The 27,695-nt window shown below is 37.0% G+C and overlaps 3 protein-coding genes across 3 annotated transcripts; 2 read left to right on the plus strand and 1 right to left on the minus strand.

Moving 5' to 3' along the window:
* Nucleotides 1-3,448: 3,448 nt before the first annotated feature.
* LOC132009862 (olfactory receptor 5M5-like) lies at nt 3,449-4,439 on the minus strand. Its single transcript, XM_059387880.1, is given in 2 exon segments — nt 3,449-3,748; nt 3,750-4,439. Coding segments are annotated over 2 exon segments (990 nt in total).
* An 11,877-nt stretch (nt 4,440-16,316) lies between these two features.
* On the plus strand, nt 16,317-17,273 carry LOC132009873 (olfactory receptor 5M5-like). The gene has a single exon (XM_059387888.1). It carries the CDS (start codon nt 16,335-16,337, stop codon nt 17,271-17,273), a length of 939 nt encoding a protein of 312 aa, XP_059243871.1. The 5' UTR covers nt 16,317-16,334.
* A 9,198-nt stretch (nt 17,274-26,471) lies between these two features.
* LOC132026983 (olfactory receptor 5M11) lies at nt 26,472-27,440 on the plus strand. The gene has a single exon (XM_059415962.1). The coding sequence runs from the start codon at nt 26,472-26,474 to the stop codon at nt 27,438-27,440; it is 969 nt and encodes a 322-aa protein (XP_059271945.1).
* Nucleotides 27,441-27,695: the final 255 nt, after the last annotated feature.

The raw sequence follows: 27,695 nt of genomic DNA on the forward strand, positions 1-27,695 counted from the left end.
ATCTCAGGGACCTGGGATCGAGCCCCGCATCGGGCTCTCTGCTCCGCAGGAAGCCTGCTTCCCTCTTTCTCTCTCTTTCTCTCTGCCTGCCTCTCTGCCTACTTGTGATCTCTGTCTGTCAAATAAATAAATAAAATCTTTAAAAAAAAAAAAGAATTAATAGCTCCAAGACAACTTGTTTTAATAATAACTGAAGTTATTGAAGTTAAACAATGTTTTAAAAAAAAATCTCAGAATATAAATTAGTGGTGTCCAATAACTTCATATAATACTTTCGTGTCTTTACTTACTTGGGAGTAAGTATTAGAATTAATTCAGTCAGTAAAAACACCAGAAATCCATTTTTCTGAATTATGTGGTCTGCAGAGTTACAGTGAGTTTCAAAATAGGGTGATCAATTTTTTACTTTAAAATAGTATGAAATAATATATTCTCCAATGAATAATATAGAATGATGGTTCTGGTGCCTGAGTAATCACTTAAATCATGCTAGGGAAATTTAAATATATGGATACCTCTTAGGTTTAAGCACTCAGTAAATTTTTCCCAACCAATATGTATTGCAGACATCCTGAGAGAGTTTTTGTCTTATGGTAAATATTATTTATGCTCTTCGATTTTAAAAATAAACTGTCAACACCTGCTTATAAATTTAGTGTAATAGCAATCTAGGTATATTTTTCAGGTACTAGTTCTGATTTAGATCTAATTTATTCAGAGTTAATAGAGTCTATCAATTGGTTCTGTAGACCTAAGAATGCCCTGAAACAGTACACAAATGAGAGTAGCTTCTGTATCTTTCTGGAGGAAAACATCTAATGTTTACTTTGGTTCATAAAAGTGTCTGTGACTCATTATTTTGTAGAAAAGGCTGTTACAGTAGTTCACAAATTTCTATTGTGCCAATTATAGTAAATAAGGTTATATGAAGAGATGCATAATTCATCCACATTAACCTATCTATGCATTATTAGTCAAGTAGATAGCTGTGTATTGAAATATATATTAAATTTGTTTAAGTTGCCTTAAATGTTTTGTATTCTAATATTGTGTATTTTTTAAAAAATATTTTATTTACTTATTGGAGAGACAGAGACAGAGATAGTGAGAGAGAGCAGGAGCAGGGAGAAGAGAAAGAAGCAGGTGCTCCACTGAATAGGGAGCCTGAAAGGAACTTGATCCCAGGACCCTGTGGTCATGACCTGAGCTGAAGATACAAGCTTAAGGTTAACTAACTGAGCTACCCAGGCGCCCCTTATATTGTATGCTCTTATTCTAAGACCACAGTACTAAACACTTATATGAAATCAATTCCTATACTTACTATAATGTATTCATATGATTTTCTAGAACATCACGTAAAGGACCCACAGTTAGTTTGGGGCACCTGGGTGGCTCAGTGGGTTAAAGCCTCTGCCTTCGGCTCAGGTCATGATCCCAGGCTCCTAGGATCAAGTCCCACATTGGGCTCTCTGCTCTGCAGGGAGCCTGCTTCCTCTTCTCTCTCTGCCTGCTTCTCTGCCTACTTGAGACCTCTGTCTGTTAAATAAATAAATAAAATCTTAAAACAACAAAAAAAAAAGGACCTGCAGCTAGGGTCCATTTTTTTTTTTTAAGATTTTATTTATTATTTATTTGACAAACAGAGATCACAAGTAGGCAGAGAGAGAGAGAAAAGGAAGCAGGCTCCCCACTGAGCAGAGAACCTGATGTGGAACTTGATCCCAGGACCCTGGGATCATGACCTGAGCCCAAGACAGAGGCTTAACCCATTGAGCCACCCAGAGGCTCCTAGACTTCATTCTTATATCTCAGTCAATTAAATAAGGCTGATTCTGTCAAACATGTTAACTATACATACATAAAAATATAAACAGATGTGAGGGAGTGACCTTGGTGATATGTTCTAAACCAATGGGTAACTGCTGTTCATATTTTGTTATATTTTACTCAATGAATTGATATGTATGCATATTCTTATAACTCATGAAACAAAATGGGGATCATTTGCCATTTATAAGTTTAAACATTGGTATCCACTTGATGGTGTAATATTCGTATTTTCATACAGACTATTTTATATCACTTATAAAGTAGTATTATACCCCAAATTAAATCATATTTGAACTTAGTTGCAAAAATATTACTTATTACTTGTAGAAAAGCAAATTGAAATACACTAAAGAGTGTTTCAATTTTGGAATAAGAACAAAAGTTACTTGTAACCTCTTATTAAAAATGCATTTGGTGCACTCGATTTTTACATACTTTGTCTTGCAAACCATTATTCCATCATATCTTTATATCCATTATTGCTATGATTGAGTCATATTTCTATGAACATACCTAATTGTTTCTTTAGGATGGGAAATTGCTGAATTAAATGCTCTGAACAATTTTAAAGTTTTGGTTAACTTTTTCTAGGGGTAAATTCTTTTCAGGAAGTGGCAGCCATTTGCACTTAGGGCTGGTTGTTTGAGAGTAACCATCTCACTCTGCCTTTATTCATATTAGGACATATCATTTAAAATCGTTTGCTTCTTTGTTGTATCAACTGAGATTCTTAGGAAAGGAATATGTTTTATTTTATTTTTTTAAATTAACTTATTTATTTGAGAGAGAATGAGAGCAGGAGGGAGTAGGGAACAGGGAGAGAGAGAATCTTAAGCAGACTCCATGCTGAGCATAGAGCCCAAGGCAGGACTCGATCTCATGACCCTGAGATCATGATATAAGCTGAAATGAAGAGTCAGACACTTAACTGACTGAGCCACCCAGGCACCCCTAGAGCAGCTGTTATTTTAAAATAGTTTGTGGGTAGACAAGAACTGAATGGTAATATGTAGAATTACAGAGTAAATGATTGTCAAGAAAACAAATAATTTGGGTAATTAAAATGTAAAAAAAATGGTTATTTTTGAAAATAATAAAATACAGACAGTTTTCAATTTAGGCTCAGTTGACATTACAATGCACCAAAAGTGTATTGAGAATGAACATCTGAAATTGGCCTTTTTTAAGCCTTTTTTAAGAAGATATTCAGCTTTCATTAAAGGAAACTATGTAATATAGCATATAGATGTAAATCATTTTCATATTCAGAAAACCTACTGCAAACACCTCACTTTGCTAATAAGAATAGCTCAGTGATGGTCAATAGTATTGACCTATAAACTGAAAGGAAGAACTTCTCTGCCTACAAATAAATGTAAGTGATTTCTTGAGTGAGACTGAACATAGGCCCTGCTTAATTGTAAACAGCTGACTTCTGGTGATGTGTTTCCCAACAGTCATTCTATCCATTAATATTCACATTAATTGTTTCCATTTGGATTATCACTTGGTTCCAAGTAATATGTACATAAAAAAAAAAGTTACTGTTACTTCAAAGAACTGCATTTGGATATAACCAACATGGATTGCTTTTCAATTGTTTTTGAGATTTTTTTCATTTTGAGACTGTCAAAATAGACCTTTTCTCCACTGTACAAAGGTTTCTCATAACCACTGATCTCAAAGCCGTCACATCTTTGTTCCTCAGGCTGTAGATAAATGGATTCAACATGGGATTCACAAAGATACAAACCACGGCCACAATTTTCCCTTGTTCTACAGACTGCTCTTTTGCCGTTCTCAGATACATGCAGAATAGGGACCCATAGAACATGGTGACGGCAGTCAGGTGAGAGCCACAGGTGGAGAAGGCTTTGCACTGCCCTTCACTGGAACGGATCCTCATGATGGTGATTAAAAAAAAAAAAAAAGAAAACATAGGAGATGAGGATGATGAGTAGGGAACCAGTGAGGTTAATCCCCGCAGACACAAACAGGGCAGTCTGCTTTATGTAAGTGTCAGAACATTTCAGCATGAGGAGGGGTGGGTCTGCGCAGTAGAAATGGTTGATGATGTTAGGTCCACAAAAGGACAAGCGAGAGGTCAATATTACCTGCATTGTGCCCACCAGAGAACCCCAGAGGTAGGGAAAAGTGACAAGGCAGATGCAAAGTGGCCTGGACATTCTGCTCTTATAATGCAGGGGATGGCAGATAGCCATGTACCTGTCATAGGTCATGGCACCAAGCATGTAATATTCAGTAAGGAGCAGAGTCACAAAAACAAAACACCGGGCCAGACATCCCGTGTAGGTAATGGTTTTCTTCTCAGAGAGGAAATTCACAAGCATCTGAGGAGAGACATTAGTAGAATAAAAAATATCCACACAGGCTAAGTGGGTGAGGAAAAAGTACATGGGTGTTTGCAGCCAGGGAGTGAGTCTGATTAATGCAATCAAGCCGAAGTTCCCTGTCAGGGTGATGAGGTAAATCAGGAGAAACACCACAAAAAGGATAGGCTGCACCTCTCGTTGACTGGTCAGTCCCAGCAGGATGAACTCAGTTGCCTTGGTGCCATTGTGCAGGGGAAGTAGGGCCATCTTCATATTCTCTGATAAGGGAACAATTTTTTCAGATATAAAAACAGAAATAAATTGTAGACATTTCAAGAATAGAAAGGTAAATGGGCACTAACACAAACCGGTTTTGAAAGGCTTGGTTTAAATAGGTTGTTACTTCCTCCAGAGATGGATGGGCTTCAGTAGCTGCTGTCAGGAGGCTGGAGAAGTAGACGATATATTTGAAGTCCATACACCAGCTGAGCTGGCTGTTTTGCTGCTCTCACTTTCACTCAGCTTGAACATATGGAATTTGACTTAGCTCATTGGTGTCAGTAATTAGGCTATAGGATCAGAACCTTTGACACTCAAATGTGACTACTGCCATAGTCTGATCATGACATAAATACTTCATCAGGAAGTGGGAAGAAGGGGTGATGCTCTGTAGACTGATTGTATTGTTGTCTGCAAGGGCCAACCTTTTGAAATCGGAGTAGCCTATACTCTTGAGAGTCTGTTGTACATTTACTGATGTTCGGTTTCTCCCTAATTTCTTCCTTAACCTCCTATAGCAACATAAGTCTCCTGGCTCTTTGGTGATTTGTCCTTTTTATTTCCTTTGCTTCAAACCAGTCACTTAAGGTCTCAATTGTTTTTCACCTAATATCATCTTCAGTCTCATGGTCTCTTTTTCTCACAGTTTCCAATTTATTTTACATTATATATCTCATATTCATATTTCATTTTATCTCCTGCCCTTGACTTCACATCTGATATCTAAACTATCAGGAAGTATTGTCTGCTGTACCTTCAAAAGATTGCACATTGAATCTTAGAACAGCTTGTCAGCAGTTCCTCTGCTACCAGTTAGGTCTAAGATAAAAGTTTCCCTTCAGTCCTTTTTCTCATGCCGCATTGTCCTTCTAGCATTTTTGAACATGTTGAACACAATCCTACCTCAGGACCTTTGCATATATTGATCTTTGCTTTGAAAGTTCTTCTACCAGAACGTTGACTTAACTTCATCACTTCATTTAGATGTCTCAAGTTAAGCTCCATACCAAATAGCTCTTAGTCGTGGCCCATAATCTATTTTTGTTCATTTACAACTTCTGAAAGTATTATTTATTTACATAAATAGTTTTTATTTACATATATTTTTTGATTATCCTCCATTAAACTGTTAATCACAGGAGGACAAGAACTTTATGTGTGCCCTATCCCTAGAACCTGGGCCAGTGCCTGAATCAGTGGATACACAATAACCATTAGTTAAGCAAATGGATGAATCAAAGAGGTAATGGTAACTTTGCCAAATCACATCAGCTGATTTTTTTCATGATGTGTAGATGTCTTACCTCCCTGATATACCAGTGGAGACTGAGTTACTACAAAGATTATAGCTGCCATGTAAACAATGTACAGTACAAAGCACAATTATGGGTTTACTTTTATAACATGAGCTAATGATAATGGTACTACTGACCTAACACCTTGGAAACTGGCAATGAAAATTTGGAGGGTGGACTATTGGAAACAGATGGAAGTTGACTCAGGACTGAAAAAACTGAGTTACCTTTAATTTCATAAGGCCAGGAGGATATGAAAAGTCCATACCTTTTAAAGAATAACTCTACTGCTTATTAAAATAATACATTCACAAATATCACACTTAGATCAGTGGTTATCTATCAACTCTGGCTTCAAATTGGGTTTCAATGTTGAAGTATTGAGAGCACCAGTATTTGGGTCACAGCGGTACTCAGGTTGGGTACACATATTGACATCTTTTTGAACAAACTTTTCATATGATTTTACTGCCCAGTCAGGGTTGAAGCACTGAAAGAGACAGTTTAAACTAAATAAAGGAGGTTTATCACATGGCTTTATGCTCTGAGAGTTTACACTTCCCCTTGCAGAGGATCTTGAGGTATTACCAGAGAATTTACTTATATATAAAACTTGCCATCATCAATGCACACAACGTATTTCCTCATTAGCATGAAGAAGGAAGTACTCCATCCTCTGACTGTAACCTTGACAACATTCTGTTGATTTTTGGAAGCTTTAAAAAAGAGAATCTTTCCAAAACCCTAATTTAGGTTTTCTTGCATTCAGAAATAGAAGGAAAAAGAAGTAAACCTTTTTATTAATGATTACACCATTATATTATTTACTACACTTAACCCAGGGTTTCCTTTCTGGGGTACACATGGAGAAACGTCTCTTGCAGAAGTAAATTTGTTATCATTATATTTCAAATTATGAGCTGAAGTGAAGGAGTGGGAGAGAAGAACTCACGTGTTCTTATTCTCACTAAAGTGTTCCATGTTTCAAAAATGCCAACACAGGTCATGTTGAATGGCATCATTTTTTTTTTCAGTCACACATCACACTTCAGAGCCTGCCATACCATGAGACCTCCACCAGCTAGATGCTTTTCGAGTTGTTAGGAGACCCCCAAACCTTGTCATTCACTGTTTTTCTTATGCCAAGAGAAAGATTAGTGAGACAATGAGAGGAATGAGGATAATCCCAAAGAAGATAATGATTAAATGTATAAAATCATTACAGTTCAAATAACAGAATTACTGAAAAGAATCACAATTATGCTTAGTGTAGGTAGAAATCCAAGGTCCATGAACAATGCAGGGGGAAGAAAACAAACAAAAAAATTAAACCCAAAAGAATCTTTTCTGAGAACTTTATCTAAATGGGATGCTTCAGCTGAGAAGTCAATAAAATTTATTGCAACTTTGGGAAAGGACACAGTAAAAAAGGAGTTGTTGGCTGGCTCAGTGGGTAGAACATATAACTCTTGATGTCAGGTTTGTGAGTTCCAGCCCCACATTGGGTGTAGAGTTTACTTTATTTAAAAAAAAAAAATATATATATATATATATATATACATATATGTAAAAACATGTATATGTATATAAAAAAAATAAACAGTAAAGAAAAGTGTATTCCCCTTTAATAAACAATGTAAACCTGTTTTGATCATTCCTGGTTATAGCAATGCGATCATATTTAGTGCAAAGTTGAATTGGAAAAGTATATGAGAAGCTCCTTCAAATGAGGAAAGGGAGAAGTTCACATTTTTTTTCTTTTTCACCTTTAACTTTACACTTATTTACCAAAATCCCTGTAAATTTTTTAAAATTATTATTATGTTACGTTAGACATCATACAGGACATCATTAGTTTTTGATGTAGTGTTCCATAATTCATTGTTGTTATAACACCCAGAGCTCCATACAATCCGTGCCCTCCTTAATACCCATTACCCTGCTAGTTCCCCCAAACCCCTCTCCTCTAAACCCCTCGTTTGTTTCTTGCAGTCCACAGTCTCTCATGGCTCATCTCCCCCTCTGATTCTCCCTCCTTCATTTTCCCTTCCTTCTCTTAATGTCCTCCATGCCATTCCTTATGTTCCACAAATAAGTGAAACCATATGATAATTGTCTTTCTCTGCTTGGCTTATTTCACCTAGCATAATCTCCTTTAGTTCCATCCATGTTGATGCAAATGTTGGGTATTCATCCTTTCTGATGGCTAAGTAATATTCCATTGTATATATGGACCACATCTTCTTTATTCATTCTTCTGTTAAAGGGCATTGCAGCTCTTTACACAGTTTGGCTATTGTGGACAACACTGCTATGAACATTGGGGTGCATGTTGCTCTTCTTTTCATTATATCTGTATCTTTGGGGTAAATACCCAGTAGTGCAATTGCTGGATCATAGGGTAGTTCTATTTTTAACTTTTTGAGGAAGTTCCACATTGTTTTCTGAAGTGGCTGTAACAATATGCATTCCCACCAACAGTGTGAGAGGGTTCCCCTTTCTCCACAACCTCTCCGACATTTGTTGTTTCTTGCCTTGTCAATTCTTGCCATTCTAACAGGTGCAAAGTGGTATCTCAATGTGATTTTGATTTGAATTTCCCTGATGGCTAATGATGTTGAACATTTTCCCATGTGTCTGTTAACCATTCATATGTCTTCTTTGGAGAAGTATCTATTCATGTCTTCTGCCCATTTTTTGACTGGAATATATGTTTTTTGGGTACTGAATTTGATAATTTATTTATGGATCTTGGGTACCAGTTCTTTATCTGTAGTGTTATTTGCAAGTATCTTCTCCCATTCCGTGGTTTGCATCTTTGCATTGTTGTCTCTTTCCTTTGCTTTTTATCTTGATGAAGTCCCAAAAGTTCATTTTTACTTTTGCTTCCTTTGCCTTTGGAGATGTGTCTTAAAAAAAATTGGTGTGGCCGATGTCGAAGAGGTTACTGCCTATGTTCTCCTCTAGGATTTTGATGGATTTCTGTCTCACACTGAGGTCTTTCATCCATTCAGAGTTTATCTTTGTGTATGGTGTAAGAGAAAGGTTGAGTTTCATTTTTCTGTATATTTCAGTCCAGTTTTCCCACCACCATTTATTGCAGAGACTGTCTTTTTTTCCACTGGATAATTTTTCCTGCTTTGTTGAAGATTAGTTGACCTTAGAGTTGAAGGTCCATATCTGGGCTCTCTGTTCTGTTCCATTGATCTATGTGTCTGTTTTTGTGCCAGTACCATGATGTCTTGGTAATCACAGCTATGTAATATAGCTTGATATCAGGCAATGTGATGCCCCAACTTTGTTTTTCTTTTTCAACATTCCATTGGTAATTCAGGATCTTTTTTGGTTCCATACAAGTTTTAGGATTGTTTGTTCCAGCACTTTGAAAAATGCCATGGTGTTTTGATTGGGATGGCATTAAAAATAGAGATTTCTCTGGGAAGTATAGACATTTTAACAATGCCTATTCTTCAGATCTATGAGATTAAAATGAATCAGGGAGAAACTGACAACTTTAATAGACCAATAACCAGTAACAGGATTGAAGCAGTGATCAAAAATCTCCCCCAAAATAAGAATCCAAGGTCTGATGGATTCCCTAGGGAATTCTACCAAACATTCAAAGAAGAAATAATACCTATTCTCCTAAAGCTGTTTCAAAAAATAGAAACGGAAGGAAAACTTTCAAATTCATTCTACAAGGCCACCATTACCTTGATACCAAACCAGACAAAGACCCCATCAAAAAGGAGAATTACATACCAATATCCCTGATGAATAGGGATGCCAAAATTTTCAACAGGATCCTAACTAATAGTATCCAGCAGTACATTAAAAGTATTATCCATCATGACCAGGCGGGATTTATCCCTGGGATGCAAGAGTAGTTCAGCATTCACAAATCTGTGTAATAGAACACATTAATAAGAAAAGAGACAAGAACCATATGGTCCTCTCAATTGATGAAAAAAAAAATCTGACAAAATATAGCATTGTTTCCTGATTAAAACTCTTCAGAGTGTAGGGATAGAGGGTACATTCCTCAATTTCGTTAAACCATCTATGAAAAGCCCACAGTGAACATCATTCTCAATGGGGAAAGGCTAAGAGCATTTCCCTTAAGATCAGGAACACTACAAGGATGTCCACTCTTACCACTATTGTTCAGCAGAGTCCTAGAAGTCCTAACAACATCAATCAGACAACAAAAGGAAATAAAATGTATTCAAATTTGCAAAGAAGAAGTCAAACTCTCTTCATAGATGACTTGATACTTTATGTGAAAAACTCAAAAGACTACACCCCCAAATGACCAGAACTCATACAGCAATTCAGTAATGTGGCAGGATACAAAGCCAATGACCAGAAATCAGTTGTTTTCATATACTAACAATGTAACTGTAGAAAGAGAAATTAGGGAATCAGTTCCATTTACAATAGCACCAAAACCCATAAGATACCTTGGAATAAACCAAAGAGTTAAAGGATATATACTCTAGAAACTACAGAACACTTATGAAAGAAATTGAAGAAAACAAAAAAGATAAGTGTTTCTCTTAATAAAAAGTGTATGAAATCAGTAAGGTGTATGGAATGGGAGTATATTTTCTGTGCCAAATTCTAAGGCTTTTGGCTTGGAGGTGGAAGAATTAAAAGAGAAGTTAGATATATGGACTTTTTGAAATCCAAGGACTGGCTAAAGCTAACATTTAAGCTTATTCTAAATCTTAGCTTAGTTGTGAAATGGATCTGTAACTAAGTTCGGGATGGTTGCGAGGACTGATCTTCTAATGCATTACCAGTCATCTGCTGTCTTTGTCTACCTGTCTATGGTTTTGTCTTAATGTGATAATTATAATCACTACTAATTCCATTTTATGTTCAACAGAGAAGATAGTAGGAAATCAAACAACATTAATTAGAAGTTCTTGATTTTCAGAATTGTCAGACTTACCTGTGATTTCCTAGGCTTCTGGAAGGTCCCCAAATTGGAAGGTTTTTTACCTGAATTATTAGTTCTGAATGAATCATCCCTGAAACGTTCACTGGGAAATCACCTATGGGACATCTTTTGGACTCCCTCTGGTGATGTTTACAAAAGATGAAAGTCATTTCTTAATGGATGGGATCCTAATTTATGGGTTAATCTTTAGATGCATGAAGTGTCTTATTAAATGCAAAACCACGGAGTACCAATTTTGATATTGAGATTCATTCTAGGGTACAAAAAAGTATTGTGTTCTTTACAATGAAGAGGTCTTTGCCATGACTCTGCTCATCATATCTTCAGCTGGAATAGTTCTCCCCTTGTGAATAGTCCTGGGGTTTTTCTCTGTTTCTATTGTGGTACTTGCTTCCTTTGTTCCCATTTCTTTTACAGAACAGTCAGTGCTCTGAGGACAGAATTAATGCCATTTCATTTGACATCTCCTGAGGAGATCTATACTACATTTTGGGTGCATAGCTGATGTGTAGTCAAGAGTTACTAATGAGTACCCAAACAGTGATGCTAAACAGAGGGTTGTGATTTGGTGATCTTCCGTGTCAGCAGCATCTTATCTCATTTTCATCAGTAACCTAAGATCATTTCTCCTTGTGAATTAGATTGCAAGTTGCAATGAGTAAGTTTTTAGATTCTCAGATCTCATTGAAAGGTTAGTTTGAATGAAACGGGTTCAAGTAAGCTTGTTAGCATGGACTGCTTGCTTATACCATATATTTAGTTCATGATCCTGATACACATTTACTCATATAATATTTCCTCTTTGGATCTTATCTACATTAGAATTTGAAATAAGAGTAAAGTCCTAGTAGTTCTGGACCAGGTTCATAGTAATACCATTATGACTATGAGTAGCAAAAAAATAGTATTGTATCTTTCTTTGAGCTGATTTTCCTCCTCTGGTCTACCATTAATGCTTGACATAGAAAAATGTAGATTATCACAAAATAAAGAACCAAAGCCTGGCCCTTTGACATGGGCATATTAATGAGTGGATTAAAAAAAAAAAAAAACAGAAAAGAAGATTTAAGGCCTTCAGGGATCACTCAGAGACTGGCTTTCCTTGTCTCCTTACCGTGGGCTTTGTCCCTGAATCAACATGTCAGGTCGCCAAAACAAAGAAAACTTTGGGTTCAGCTTACTTAAACACTTGCTCCTTGGATTTAACTTAATGTTTCCACAGTTTCTTTGATTTCCATGGGGCAGGGGCAGCAACCAAATTTCCAAATTTTCTGCCTCCTCTATTAGGGGAATAGGAAAATATCTAAGGTGTGAACCTGAAATGTGTTGCATCAGTAAAGCTGAGTACTACACAGAGGGATTCCTGGGCCATGTCTGAACGAATCTAAGGTAGGGGAGGGCCTATAGTTTGCCCAAGAGCCAAGGTGCAGCTGGGTCAGCAGGGAAGGCTTAGCAGGCTGTGTTAGGCTGAGAGGGATTAATGACTGCAAGATGCATTTTCCTGGTGTGGGACAGCAGAGGAACCATGCAGATATGAGATCAAAAAAGGCCAAAGAGAAGCAGAAGCAAAATGCATGCAGATCAAAGCCTCTCTTCCCCAGTGATAAGGGGCCTTGTAAGTCACAAAAGGAAAAAAAAAAGGGACGCCTGGGTGGCTCAGTGGGCTAAGCCTCTGCCTTCAGCTCAGGTCATGATCTCAGGGTCCTGGGATCGAGTCCCGCATCTGGCTCTCTGCTTGGCAGGAAGCCTGCTTCCTCCTCTCTCTCTCTCTGCCTGCCTCTCTGCCTGCTTGTGATCTCTGTCTGTCAAATAAATAAATAAAATCTTAAAAAAAAAAAAAAAGAAAAAAAAAAGATTAAAATATGAAGGACCGGGCTTTTACCTAAAGAGAAAGATCAAAGGGTTTATTTAAATTCTGATGGCTCTAAGTCCAAAGCTGTTCTTCAAAAGAAAGTCATACTTCACAAGTCTATGTGATATGTAATTATGTCTCACCACAAGTCCCAAAGAATATGACAATTAAAGATACCTTGTCATTAAATTTTCTTCTGAAAATATAAGAGAAACATGCAGAATGTTTATATATCATTTGCCATGAACATGCAAAGAGTAAATAAAAAATCTTGTCAGATAGGCAAAAATCCCTAGTTAAACAAATAAACAAACAATAAACAAACAAACAAAACCCCTATATAGACTTTTTGTCATTCTGAAAATGCTTTTCTCTCTAGTTGGTTTGTTGAGATGGGTAGAAGCTCTAGTATAATATTATAATTATCCCTTATATTTTATAACACTTAGTCTTAAATCCATGCTACCATCAAATCCTTCATGAAGTATGTTAGTAAAAAGAAATTATTATTTTTTTTCCTTTTTTAAATATTTTATTTATTTGATAGAGAAAGAAAGAGAACACAAGTGGGGAGTGAGGAGGGGCAGATGAGAGGGAGAGGCAGACTCCGTGCTGAGCAAGGAGCCCAATGAGGGGTTCCATCCCAGGACCAACCTTCAACAGAAGTTAGTTGATCTTCTAATGGCATGCATCCCAGACTCCAAAACTTTCTCTGTATACCAGGCACCATGCTACCTTAAATGTTGTAAACAGAAGAACCTATTATGCCCCCAGTGAAAAAATATTAAGATGAAATATTAAAATACTAAGAAAAATATTCAAGCATAATTTAAAATAAATGATGAATCTCATTCCTTCATGATTCTTGGGAGATTTGATTCCCTGTTGGCATTGGGGAATGGGTTAAAATTATGTCTTTGATGAGCTTAGTTAGGATTTGCAAGAGAATAAGATAGTAGCTGTACATAGTCTGAATGATTTGATGCTAGAAATAATTAAACCATAGGAATTTGGTCCCTATATGATAATTCTGTTATAAACTCTTCAGGTTTTTCTATCCATACTGTTATTAGGAAATCACACTACTTTCAAAGGTAGGATTTGATATTGTAAAAATACATTTTGGGTTGTAGAAATAAATCCTTTAATGAATAAAAATAAAATTACAGAATGATGAATTAGTAAATATCTTTATTTAAATTCTAATGATCTAAAAGTAGAAGTATTTATAAATGTTCAATAGACCAGAAAGAACATTCATTCCATATATAATGATTGACTGTCCCCGTTTGGGAAAGCATTGTTCTAGGTGGCAGTGAGTCTGTAACTAATGATTAGATGAACTCTAGTCCTTGAGATTAACACTTTGATGTTGAGTGTTATTTTATACTAGACCTGAATTTTTTACGCAATATAATACAGGCTACAACTTATTGAATGCTTGCTACATGTCAGATATATTTGGGGTTTTACCTGAATTAAATCCCTCATATGAAGGAGTTGCTATGAGAACCAAACTCTATGCATGAGAAAAATTAGTCACAGAGAGATGAGTAACTTGGGCAGATTTCATAGCTAGGAATTAGATATGGGGTTTTCTGGCAAGGAGGTCTCACTGAAGACTCCCAGTATCTGTTTATGTTGAGGACACTCAAAACCTAGCCATGTATACTGTCTCTTAATTCATGAAGAAAATTAGGGAGTGGTGTTAAATAATCGTTCTAGTTCCTTCCAAGTTAATGATGCTACTCTTTCTGACTACAAGCATCCTATTGTATAATGCTCTCTACCCCTTCATAGAAAATCAGCCACTCTTAGGTTTATGATCTACATTAATTATTTAAATTGAATCTAAATAAAAATAAAGTTAATTAAAAATGCATTTCATGCAGATTCCTTCACTAAACGCATTTCCATGTCAGCCACCTATCCGGAGACAGCAGCCTTCTAAAAATAAAGACCAACCTTCTAAATTCTTTGGGTGCTTGCATAGGGCCAGCAAGCATCTACTTGAGAGAGTCTCAGGTGTCCCCTCTCAAGAGTGCAGAGACTCAGGTGTCCCCAGAGTCACTTCTGTTTCCTACAAATGCCTCTCTCTGAGTTTTCTTTGTTCGAATCATATAGCATGTTGTGTTTTGTTTCTCCAAAGAAAAGATATTGTCATAAAGTATTCAGTTAAATTATCTGAAATGTTCAAGCTTGCATTACATACATCATTAACCCACAGTAACAGAGACATTAATTATCTCGACACACGATTTATGTGTCAATAAGTAGATATTTATTAAAAAATACCATCCCAGGCACCTGGGTGGCTCAGTGGGTTAAAGCCTCTGCCTTCGGCTCAGGTCGTGGTTCCAAGGTCCTGGGATCAAGCCCCACGTCAGGCTCTCTGCTCCGTAGGGAGCCTGCTTCCTCCCCTCTCTCTCTGCCTGCCTCTCTGCCTACTTGTGATCTCTGTCTGTCAAATAAATAAATAAAATCTTTAAAAAAAATACCATCCCAACCTCAAAGAGTACTTTTCTATTATGATAATTACTCTAATCTTAAGAACTTAGAAACATACAAAATAATTATGGTTACATTGATTTAGATGATTTGTCCTGCATCTTATTATCCTGATCAATAAGTTCTAAGTCCACATGTGCAATGGTATAGTGCAATGGACAAGAATGTCAGAGACATTTACAAAGTGCCTTTGTAAGAGGCAGTGTGTGTTATTGAAGGACAGGGTAGGTTTCCCATGATGGTCTTTGTGGTACTTTTATCCTGCAAAATGGGAGGAGAGGCACGTGAGGGTATCTTATATCTTGTTCAGTTGTATAATTAGTATGAATATTATGCCAGTAAGATCATTTCCATGTCCTGTAAAACTTAAATAGAATTTGTTCTAGAATTTTTCTTAATTTTTACAAGCATTAAAAGGCGGCAGAGTTACAATAAGGTTATTATAAAGTGAGAATATCTTTGTTAATCTTTTCCTTACTGTCTCCTTCCCTACACCAGGGAACATTTTAATATGTTTTCCCTAATCACTCCTCCAATGAATACTCGGTGTCACTAATACCTATGTATGTGTATATCTTATATACATGATATATATAGTTTATGTACTGTACATGTATCTTATACCAAATATATAATTGATTTTTATGTACCATGAACCAATTTTTGGCCCTGATATTTGGCATTAATACACAAATCAAAGGAGATCCTAGGCTGAGTCTTAAAAGTTAAGTAGGATTTGGTGATAGGAGGGCCTTCTGAATAGAGGAGTCACAAAGAGAAAGGACATGCGTTGCAGAGTTAGGGAACAAACGGCTTGACTTGGTCTTGAGTTCAGAGGGGCACGAGGACAAGTTCTGCAGGGATGTGTGTCGTTCCATTCAGTTGTGCTAAATAGATGAGGATTTATATACAACGTCAAAAATATACTGAGAAACAAAGGACTGCAATGTTCGAAACACAATAGCATTTAAGGAAATTGTAAGTGAACTAATGTAATAAATCTTGCAGAGAATATAAAGTCTTTTCAACATGAGGGGACTTGCAGAAAAACATTTAAAATATGACTGCCCCACTAAAAGGAGCGCTATACTATTTTAAAGGGTTAAAATATCAATTGCACGCTTCCTCAACTATTTCTTTGTGTCACAAGTGTTCCTACAAGTTTTAGAGAAGACGGATCAGATGATATGATGGGGGTAAGGGACACGTGACAAAAGACATACGTTTTTATTTCCTTTCTTTTAGCCCTCATTTGAAGCCAAAGACACACAATGTTAAAGAAAAACGACACAGTGGTGACTGAGTTTATTCTCCTGGGACTGACAGATCGAGCTGACTTGCAGCCTGTCCTTTTTGTAGTCTTCCTAGTCATCTACCTTATCACGGTAATCGGCAACGTGAGCATGATTTTGCTGATCAGAAGTGACTCAAAACTTCACACTCCAATGTATTTCTTCCTCAGTCACCTCTCCTTTGTGGATCTCTGTTACGCCACCAGCGTCGCTCCTCAGATGCTGGTTCATTTCTTATCCAAGAGAAAATCCATTTCCTTTCTGGGTTGCATGATACAATTCCACTTTTTCATTGCCCTGGTGATCACTGATTATTATATGCTCACAGTGATGGCCTATGACCGCTACATGGCCATCTGCAAACCCTTGTTGTATAGCAGCAAGATGTCCCGATGTGTCTGCTTCTCTCTTGTGGCTACCCCTTATGGTTATGGCTTTGCAAATGGTCTGGCACAGACCATCCTGATGCTTCGCCTCTCCTTCTGTGGACCCAATGAAATCAACCACTTTTACTGTGCAGACCCACCTCTCATAGTCCTTGCATGCTCAGATACTTATGTCAAAGAAACTGCCATGTTCGTGGTGGCCGGTTCCAACCTTACTTGTTCGCTCACCATCATTCTCATCTCCTACATTTTCATTTTCTCAGCCATTCTGCGTATCCGCTCTGCTGAGGGGAGGCGGAAAGCCTTCTCCACCTGCGGGTCCCATTTGACGGCTGTCACCATCTTTTATGGGACACTGTTCTGCATGCACCTGAGACCCCCTTCTGAGTCATCTGTAGAACAGGGGAAAATTGTCGCAGTGTTTTATATCTTTGTGAGTCCTATGTTAAACCCTTTGATCTATAGCCTTCGGAACAAAGATGTTAAAAGTGCAATCAGGAAAGTTGTCGAAAAGAAGTTATTTCTTAAATAGACACTTTGGTTATAAGTATATATATAGGATATTTTATTATCTGACCAATTAATGAACATTTATAATTAGCAAATCACTTTCTGTCATTATGTGTTTTTTGTCTTACTTATTCACATATGGAAGTTGAGAAAAAAGTGTCAAATTATTTGCTAATATTGATAGTTTCAGCTCAATAAATTAAAAATAACTCAGAAATTGAAAGAAAAAACCAGATGGCATTCTTATTGCTCCATGAATTCAAGAGAGAAGATTCCATATATACACTCATATTGATACTAAATGATAAAATAATTACCAAATGATGTTATATCAATGACTGTCTCTTTGCTTTTATACTTTTTAATAATTTCCAAACTAATTTCTGGAAACATCTCTACCATCGTCTATAAGAAATTTTTCCTTTTTTCTTTTTATAGAAATCATATAACAATGATTACCTTTCTGAATCTCAGATTATTACTCTAAGCAATATGTAGAATTATGTTACTGGTCCAATGGTATCCTCATTCATAAGAATTCAGGTGGAATAGCATCTTTCCTTAAGTAGATTGACTTTATATCAGTCATTCCCATAATAAAATTAATTTAGCAGTTTCAATTGTTAATTTTTTATTATGGACCATTTCAAACCCATATGCAAAAATATAAGATACTGTAAAGACCACCTGTACAAGCGTGAGTGATCATCATTAAGTCTTCATCTTTGCCACTTTGCTTCAGACGTTTCACACACTCAGATCTTCTCACAGTGAGCCATCCCTGCCTGATTCTCTTCCTCTCTCCATTGCCTGCATTCAACTGTCATTGAATGTAATATTTTTATCCCCATGGAGAGTTCTAACAGTTGCTGGTGTTTATGTAATCACAGAACTAAATAATGTTATTTAGCAAGATTTAAAGTTTGGTAATAACGAGTTATGCTCTCCTTCTGCAAATTATTCTATTTTTAGTAAATATGGTTAGATTCTTCCCTGCTGGTTCATGTAGCATCAGTTTTCACTGAGATAGTCTACGTGAGTATATACACATACCACACACTATCTATCCATTCTATTATTATTTTTAAAATTTGATTTATTTATTCGACAGAAGGAGATCACAAGTAAGCAGAGAAGCAGGCAGAGAGAGAGGAGGAAGCAGGGTCCCCACTGAGCTGAGAGCCCATGCGGGGCTCGATCCCAGGACCCTGAGACCATGACCTGAGCTGAAGGCAAAGGCTTTAACCCGCTGAGCTACCCAGGTGCCCCTCTATCCATTCCATTATTGATAAATGAATCTATTTTCCTGTTCTGGATAATATGAAAATCTAGCAATGCTTTTTCCTCTGAAATTCTGAGTGTATATCAGTTCAAGAGATCCTCTCAGGTGCACTCCCTGGAGGGTGATTTCTGTGTTATAAGAAAAGAACATCTTTAAATTCAGAGAAAAGGGCCAAATTACTCAATCCATCTGCTCTCCTGCAAACAGTGTGCAAGATTGGTCTTTACTGCATCTTCTTATCAATACTATATATTATCAGACTTCCAAAATGCTTTCAGGTCTGATGGGTTTAAGGGAGTCTCCTTTCTTGTTTAAGCTTTTGCATTGTCATTTTAAGTGGAAAGAAGTGTTTTAAGTGCTTTGATGCTACCTGCAGAGTTTTCTTTTCTTTGGTTGTATGTCTGTATTCTTTGTTCATTGTTCAGCGGGGTTATTTTATCTTTATTTTGTACATTTGTAGTAGCTCTTTATAAATTCTATACTAGGTACTAGCCTTTTAATGATTTCTGCAATGTCTATATTTCAACCTGATTTTAGCTAGTACTCCTTTTGTGCCTGATAGACTTGGTGGGATGGAAATTTTTCATTCTAACATAGTTCAAATTTTAATCTTCTCTTTGTGCTTGTGCTTTGTATGTCTTGTCTAAATTCTTTCTTAATATAAAGATATTCTCTTTCAATGGCTTTACAGTTTTGCATATTTAAATCTCTATTTTTGTTGATATCCTAAATGTTGCAAAATAATCTTTCATCCTGATTTTTAATGAAAGTAATACAATTTCTGTATCTTCAATACTGCATATGTTTCTCATTAAGGTTTTAATGAAAATTCTGTCATGAATCAAGTTTTGGATTTGTATCAGTCCGGTTCTTTATCGTAGGACCAAGCTGTCAATTCCTTCATCAATGCTGACTATTTTTATAAAAATAATTTTACCACCCTTCTTCTCGAAGTTTGAACATTGGAGAATTTTCCTGAAGGGTCTGTGACAGAAGATAACGATTAAGATGCATCGAAATACTTTATTCCGCAGAGGTCATGTCTGTTATTTTCCCAGAAGGCAGGTGATACCCACTTCAATGAACCAATGTTAGTGGCTGTGAGAATGAGCAAGAGAAAAAGCTATTCATAGTGTAAGCTGAAGTCTATGCCCACCCTTTTGTTTGGGACTTGCGAATACAAGTGTTCCTGACCTTGGTGTTAGCATATGTTGCAATTTGTCCTCAGTTCTGCGTGCCATGCTCAGCTTTTTTTTTTTTTTCCTTCCTTTTTTTCCTTCCTTCTTTCTTTCCCCTTTCTCTCTTCCTCCTTCGTTTTTGCCTTCTCCTTCCTTTCCTTTTGTGTTTTTTTCCTTTGTGTTTTCTACTTTTGTAAACTGGTTCAACTCCCAAACTTGAATCTGCCACATTTCACAGAGAAAACAACCATCAACGTGGGGTATTGGTTTTTTTCCTCTTCAGGCATTACAGGTGGCCCATTCCTGATAGCTAGTTGGCACACCTATCCATGTCATGGTACCTACTTCTCACTTTTGGCTTCTTCTACTGAGATTACAAGTTCTGAAGTCAATAATGTTGAAGAAACCCTCTCAGAAGAGATTGGGTGAGCAGAGCACAGTTCTATGAAGTCCAGGTAAATCTAGCTAATTTTTTTTTTTTTTTTTTTTAGTGTCTTCAGTAACCCTACAAATGTTTTATTGCTTCATATATAAAAACTGAGAGAGATGCATATGAATTTATTTCTTTTTGTAATTTTTCTACTTTATTATCTCATGTCCAGTAATGAACTAGTATTATTCCTTTTATCCTTTTGTATTTTCTATACCATCTTGGGTGATTAAATTTTCGAAATGTTTTTACTGATAGTCATATGCCACCAGCAGTATTTTTCATTGTTTTTGTTAGTTGATGCACATTATATATATTTGTACCTTTTTGCTGCAGGTTCTGAGTCCTTTAATTACTGGGTTTCTTAGTTTACTGTGGGAATATATATACTTAGAAATATTTCCTAACAACTTATTTTATATTTTTAAAAAATTTTGTCTATCTTTTCCCCCATTCCCTAGCATGAATTAAATTATGTTTTCCAAACAATTTTGATTCATGATTTTATTATTCCCAGATTGTCAGCTCCAGAAAGCAAGGTGCATGTCTGTTTTTGTTCATCAGTTTATTTTTTATCATATTTTTTCAAGATTATTTTAGAGACAGAGTGTGTGTGTGTGTGAGCAGAGAAAGGGGAAGAGGGAGAAGGAAATAATCCTCAAGCAGACTCTCCACAAGGCATGGAGCCCTATGCGGGGCTCAATCCCAGGACCTTCAGATCATGACCTTAGCCGAAACCAAGAGTTGGACGCTTAACTGACTGAGCTATTATTGCTTATTATTTTAAATATATATCCCCAAATATATATATCCCCAAATGTAGAATATAGGTGGTTCTCAATAAGTCTGTATTGACTAATAAACTGTTATTACGCCCTTTGCATTAGAATTATTTGGTGGAAAACTCTGCACTACTTTCCACCATGATCTATATGAATTCTTACCAGTTGAAAACCCTACTGCGAAACTTCACATATGCTTGCTTCATCCTCCCACCATGAAGCAGAAACTGTTGGAGGACGAGTCATTCCACTTTCTTTTATACTCTCTATGTTGACAGTGCAGTGATAAATACAAGACTTTCCCTGAATGTTTTTAACCCTTTGGATGAATGAATGAATAAAAGAATGCATGTCAGTAAACCTGCAGAAGTTTAGCATGGTGTGAGCTTGTCACATTTCTTTGCTTAACGGTCAACAATGTGGTATCAAGGACGATCCCCTGGCCTGTTTGAATCCCAGGCTCACAATTTATAACTTGCCTCAACCAGGAAAAGTTACTTTATCTCTCTTAGCCTCAGTTTCCCATCTCTTAAGTGAAGATGAGAGTACCAGTGCCCCATGGAGTGGTGTGAGGAATTACTGAACTACTGCTTGCAAGGGGCTAAGCCGAATACTGGGCCCACACATGAGTGGTCCAATGCCCGTCACCTATGATTAATCATCCCCATTCTGATGTGTTACCTGTGGATTCTTAAACTAATTAGTCACTGATTCCATTTCAACTCCCTACAGATTTCATGTGTGAGGAAGAAAGAACCATGCTTCATAAGACACAAAGTTACTTGGGAGGGGGTTGGATAATCAAGATTTGTTGTGTGTTCACTGAATTAAGCAAACATTTCACACTCCTTATATTATCCAGCAAGGTATCTGTTGATAAGCTACCATCGTGCAGGGAGTGGACTAGATGCTGAGATCACAGTCCTTGCTTGCAAGGGTTTGCAGTGTCATGGCAGCAAGAGAGATATTGGCAGGTAATGAAACAGAGTGTGTTAGATGGGGGAAGATCCCTTAAAGCACATGGCAAAGCGCTAAGTTCTTGAAAAAAAGAAATGGAAAACTCAGATGATCATCAAAATTTTGAGATGGAGATTTTCTGGTGTGCCTTCCCCAGAGATCTTAGGGCAAATAGGAAATTTAAAATGATGGAAAACAAGATCAAGGCATTTGATTAGCTTTCTGATCCCAGAGTGTCCTAGTTATTCCACAGAGGCCTGATTCCCCATGTAACACTCATTGAGGATATTCTGAAGATCTTATGAGACTTGCTTGATAACCTGTCTGTGCTTCCCACATCCTAGTATAAAGGTGGCTACATTTCATAGCCTAGAAAGGCTCCAGTGAAGTTCCTTAATGAGAAGTGAGAAAATAGGTGCATTTCAGAATCAGAAGTAAGTGTATGTGTTTTCATGTTCTTTATTTTTAGCCAAGAGGAGATTGCAAAATGTCTCAAATTGAGGCACGGTAATTTGTACCTCGTTTGCGTGAAATATGCCCAAGCAAAGCCTTCTGTTCTCAGTTCCTGAGTTTGAAGCTCAACTAATTTCCTTAAAAAACAGGCTTTTGAAATTTCTATTGATCTCCCTTGATAATATTTTACAGATCTGTCACAGGTACAAAAGAATCAAAAAAAAGGCAGAAGTTCTACTTGCTGTAGAAAAACACGAGGACATTTTCAGGCATGTGTGAACGTTTACCCTATCATAAAGTTCTTAGACCTGGAGCCAGGGGATCTAAAAGCCCTTTACTTTTATCTATCACCTATCATCCATCCATCCATCTATCTATCTGTCTATCTATCTATCATCATCTATCCTCTATCTATCTATCAACTATCATCTACCTATCTTCCATTTATTTATCATCATCATCTATTATCTATTTATTTATCTATGTATCTATTTATCCAGAATCACCTATCTATCTATCATCTAACTATCTAATCATCTATCACCTATCTATTTCTTTACTTTTTGGTAAGATTTTGAGTGTGTGCATTTATCCTCTTTGTGGATCCATAGTTATATTGGTTTCATTAGATTTTTATGAAATTTGTATTAGAAAAAAAAAGGAGGAAGTCTAAGGACCATTCTTCCACTGAATTCTTGCTGAGGGTTCTTCCTTAACTTACTTCCTTTTTCTTTCTTTTTTTTTTTTTAAATTTTCAGAAATGATATGTTTTCTCATTCTCTTGTAACTGAACAGGCTACAAAATTGATCTAGACAGCAACCCATTGAGTCGTGTTGCCCTCTAGCACATTCTCACCAGGGCTGAATCTTTGACTGACTTTTTCTATTTTTTCCTTTTCTCCTTTTTCTTCTCTTCACTTCTTCTTTTCACCGGGGTGCTACCCTCCTTCTATATCCCCATTATCAGCTCTGTTAGTCTCTGTGTTCCAGAAACACCTGGCTTCATGAGCCAGCATCTTGTGCAGTTGAACTCACCTGATTGCAGAAGCATGTTAAGCTAGGTTTCATGCCCAGCTGTCGCCATCCTGAAATGCTTGATAATTTTTGAACATAGATAACTAATAGACAGAACATAGATAACTAATATTCTTATTTTGTACCGGACCCTGTTTATTAGCTAATCCTAGTTCCAGGTTTTACCACTTGCAGCTTTGTACTGTCCTTTTGCAACTCCTTTGTTGGCTCTTTCTTCATTAGTTAGGGACTTTGCTTGGTTGTAAACTACTAAAGCCACAACTTGTTCAGAAGATACCTTTCACTCTAGCTTGACACAGGCTGCTGTGTCGTCTGTGATCTTCTTTCTCTGCAAACACATGTTATTCATTGTCTTTTTGGTGCCTGTCTAATAAGGACTTCTGTGCTACTTTTGAGTGGATATTTCTGGATCCCAACAAGTCACTGAGTTCATGGGTCCAGACTATTTCATATCCCACAGGCAGTCATTAAGTGATATGCAATAAATGAGTTTTTCTGCAACTGAGACTTTTAAGTCCAATTTCCTGCCATGCATTTTATAAATTTGAAATTTTGTATGAAATCCTGATCTTTTTCTTTCCTTTTTTCTCTGTCCTGGGAACACTGTCTACACTCTTTCTAGGGTTTCCTGGGTGCAAATGAATAGGAAATTATCTCCTTTTCCATTCTTTTGATGTCATTTAAAGAAATATGCTGTTTAATGGGTAATTTCCTGCTAGACACTTCTGGAAGTGTAGCTACAACTCTCTACTGACTTTTGTTCTGCAGTGAAGGTCATTTTTATTCTTGGTAGAAAATTCATAAGTGGAGATGAATCAGGCTTCCAAAGAAGTGAATCATTTACATTTTAGGGAACATCTAAGCTGGGACTTTTGCAACTCCTCTGCATGAAACCTGTACACATACACACATCCTTAGCAGTTCCAAAGAAAGATCACATATGGTGCCTTTGTCTCCGTTCTTTATTCTTCCTAGAATACCTTCTTAAAATAAGTTCACTGCTTGTGCTCATCCTCCTTCAGTTTGTTGCTAAAAAAAGTCACCGTTTCACGAGTACTTCAGTGATGTTACTATTTAAAAGTTGAACACCCTCTCCACAAAACTCCATTTGCTTTTTTTTCTTTTTTAAAAATTTTATTTTGTTTTTTCAGTGTTCCAAGATTCACTGTTTATGCACCACACCCAGTGCTCCATGCAATCTGTGCCCTCCTTAATACCCACCACCAGGCTCACCCATCCCCCCACTCTCCTCCCCTCCAAAACTCCATTTTCTTAATTTTTCTAACACTGCCATTTGCATCACCATATACTTAGTTGCATTCCTCTTTGTCTCTGTCCACTAGATGCGAATGCTAGAAGGGCAGGGATTTTTGAAGGTTCTGTTCATTTTGACATCTGCAGGGTCTTAGCCACATGATGTGTGGAGTATCAATAAACACTTACTTTATGAACATCTAGTTTGATGTCCACAATGACTTTAGGGGCAGGCAAAACAGATGTTCTCATTCCCATTTACAAATAAGGAAATGAAAACTCATGCTTAAGGATCGTTGGTCATTATCAGTAGCTTTTACTAGTGCATTCAACCAATGTTAAGTACTTACCCTTCTGGATAAAGGAGATAAAGCCCAAAAAGGCACTCTCATTGGCTTTCTAAAACTTAGACTAAACTAAGTTTCAGGGACTCATTTGGAAATGAGATAAGAATCGGGCAAGTTTAAAAAAAAAAATTGAATATAAGAGAAGGGAGAAGGCAAACAAGAAAAGGCATTTGAGAGGAAGGAAGAGGAAATTCAACACCAGTAGTGATGTAAAGGGAGCTAAAAAAACCATGGGGATTGTCATACTATAGACAGAAAGAAGTTGTGATTAACAACATAAATACTGACTATGCAAAACTTGTTTCTTTATTGGCCCATTATATCATTACTGTAGACTGTTTGCAAAATACTGAGTGAGCATTAATGTGACTTGATTCTTTGTTCATTTATTTGCCGTAAGTTTATGAGAACTCTATGACTGTGCCTTTTAAAATTGTGAATCTGGGAACATCTGCTTCATAATCTCCTGGGTAATTGTTACATATGAAGATACCCATATCCCACATAAGAGGTTCTTAAACAAACTTTCTATGACTTTTCTTGATAGAAGCTTTCTAAGATATCTTTGTACATTAAAATTCAAAAGCTCTTATTTCTCCTAAGGACATGCTGTCATGTCAAGTTCCGTGGGGATACGGAGATGAGTAAAACACTTATAAGTAATTCATTTTTCATACTTACTCTATTTTTTCTTTTATTTTTAAAATTCAGTACGTTAAAAGTACTTAGAAGTCAGAGTATGCAGGGCATCTGGGCGGCTCTGTTGGTGGAGCATCCAACTCTTGATTTCGGTTCATGTTATGTCTCAGTGTTGTGGAATTAAGCCCTCTATCCAGCTCTCAGCTCAGCACAGAGTCTGACAGAGATTCTTTATCTCCTTCTGCCCCTCCCCCATTCATTCCCCCACTAACACACATTCTCTCTAAATAAATAAATAAAATCAAAAAGGAAAGAAAGAAAGAGAAAGAAAGAAAGAAAGAAAGGCAGAAAGAAAGAAAGAAAAAGAAATCATAGTGCAATAATGAGCTAGACTTTGTCCCTGCCCCTGAGGAAGGAGTATATGAGGAGTAGAAAGTAGACACGTTATGGTGATGTAATGTGCTACAGAATGAAAGAGAAGTAGGCAGCTTGTGCTGGAAGCATAAAACATACCAAGCCTTGTAGGATAAGTAGAGTTTGAGAAGCCAAAAATACTGCAGAGAAAAAAAGGATATGTAGCTCAGTTGTATACATGGATATAGGAATAGGTATAAATATTGTTATCCTTAGGTATAGCTATAGGTATAAATGTAGGTGTCTATATAGAGAAATATAATAGTAATTCAATATAAAGACAAATGAAATAATGGATTAGTAGAAGTACAGAATCTGTTTAGGGTAGTATAATATGAATGATACATGGAGATAATGAGAAAAATCATTTCAATAGTCAGTAATATGATTTGTACCTTCCTGTCTCCTTCATTTCTATTGTTTCTAGCACAGGTCCAGACCCTGAGAAAATGTCCATCACAAATAAGAGTGTAGTAACAGAATTCATTCTCCTGGGCCTTACAGATAGCCCCGAACTCCAGCCTCTCCTCTTTGTGCTGTTTCTGGGTGTGTACCTTACCACCCTCTTAGGCAACCTGGGCCTGATATTATTGATCAGGCTGGACTCTCACCTTCACACTCCCATGTACTTCTTCCTCACTAATTTGGCCTTTGTAGACTTGTGCTACACCTCAAATGCCACCCCGCAGATGTTGAGTAATTTCTTGTCAGAGAAGAAGACCATCACCTTTGCTGGCTGCTTTACACAGTGTTACATTTTCATTGCACTTCTCCTCACTGAGTTTTACATGCTGGCAGCAATGGCCTATGACCGCTATGTGGCCATATGTAACCCTTTGCAGTATAATATGAAAATGTCCAGGCGCGTTTGCATCTGCTTGGCCACATTTCCTTATGTCTATGGCTTCTCAGACGGGCTCTTGCAGGCCATCCTGACCTTCCGCTTGAGCTTCTGTAGATCCAATGTCATCAACCACTTCTACTGTGCTGACCCACCACTCATTAAGCTTTCTTGCTCTGATACTTATGTCAAAGAGCATGCCATGCTCATATCAGCTGGCTTCAACCTCTCCAACTCCCTCAGCATCATCCTGGTGTCCTACACCTTCATTATTGCTGCCATCCTCCGGATCAAATCAGCAGAGGGAAGGCACAAGGCATTCTCCACCTGTGGTTCCCACATGATGGCTGTGACCCTGTTTTATGGGACACTCTTCTGCATGTATGTAAGACCACCTACAGACAAGACTGTCGAGGAATCCAAAATCATAGCTGTCTTCTACACCTTTGTAAGTCCGCTGCTTAATCCACTGATATACAGTCTACGGAACAAAGATGTAAAGCGAGCCTTGAAGAATGTTTTCAGAAGAAATATGGTCACTAAGATGGAACTGCCTCCAATTTCCAGTAAATCATAAGTGAACCTTTGGCTCAAATATCTTTGCATCATGATGATGTATTTTGATATTTTCTATGAATATGTCTCAAATGTCTCAGCTAAAAATCTCAAGTCTGGAAAAAATGAGTTTCACTTATTAACCTAGGCTCTTGTCCCTCAACATGTGCTCCACAGATCAGCAGCAACAACATCACCTTGGCATTTATTCGAAATTTAGCACCACATTCTGCACTTAGATCCACTACGATCAAATCTGGGTTTTGATTACATCATA

This window comes from Mustela nigripes, chromosome 1, assembly GCF_022355385.1.
Source record: "Mustela nigripes isolate SB6536 chromosome 1, MUSNIG.SB6536, whole genome shotgun sequence".
NCBI lineage: Eukaryota > Metazoa > Chordata > Mammalia > Carnivora > Mustelidae > Mustela > Mustela nigripes.

What these genes read in the sequence shown, in the direction of transcription:
- LOC132009873 (XM_059387888.1), top strand. Translation starts at nt 16,335, where the DNA reads ATGTTAAAGAAAAACGACACAGTGGTGACTGAGTTTATTCTCCTGGGA.
- LOC132026983 (XM_059415962.1), top strand. Translation starts at nt 26,472, where the DNA reads ATGTCCATCACAAATAAGAGTGTAGTAACAGAATTCATTCTCCTGGGC.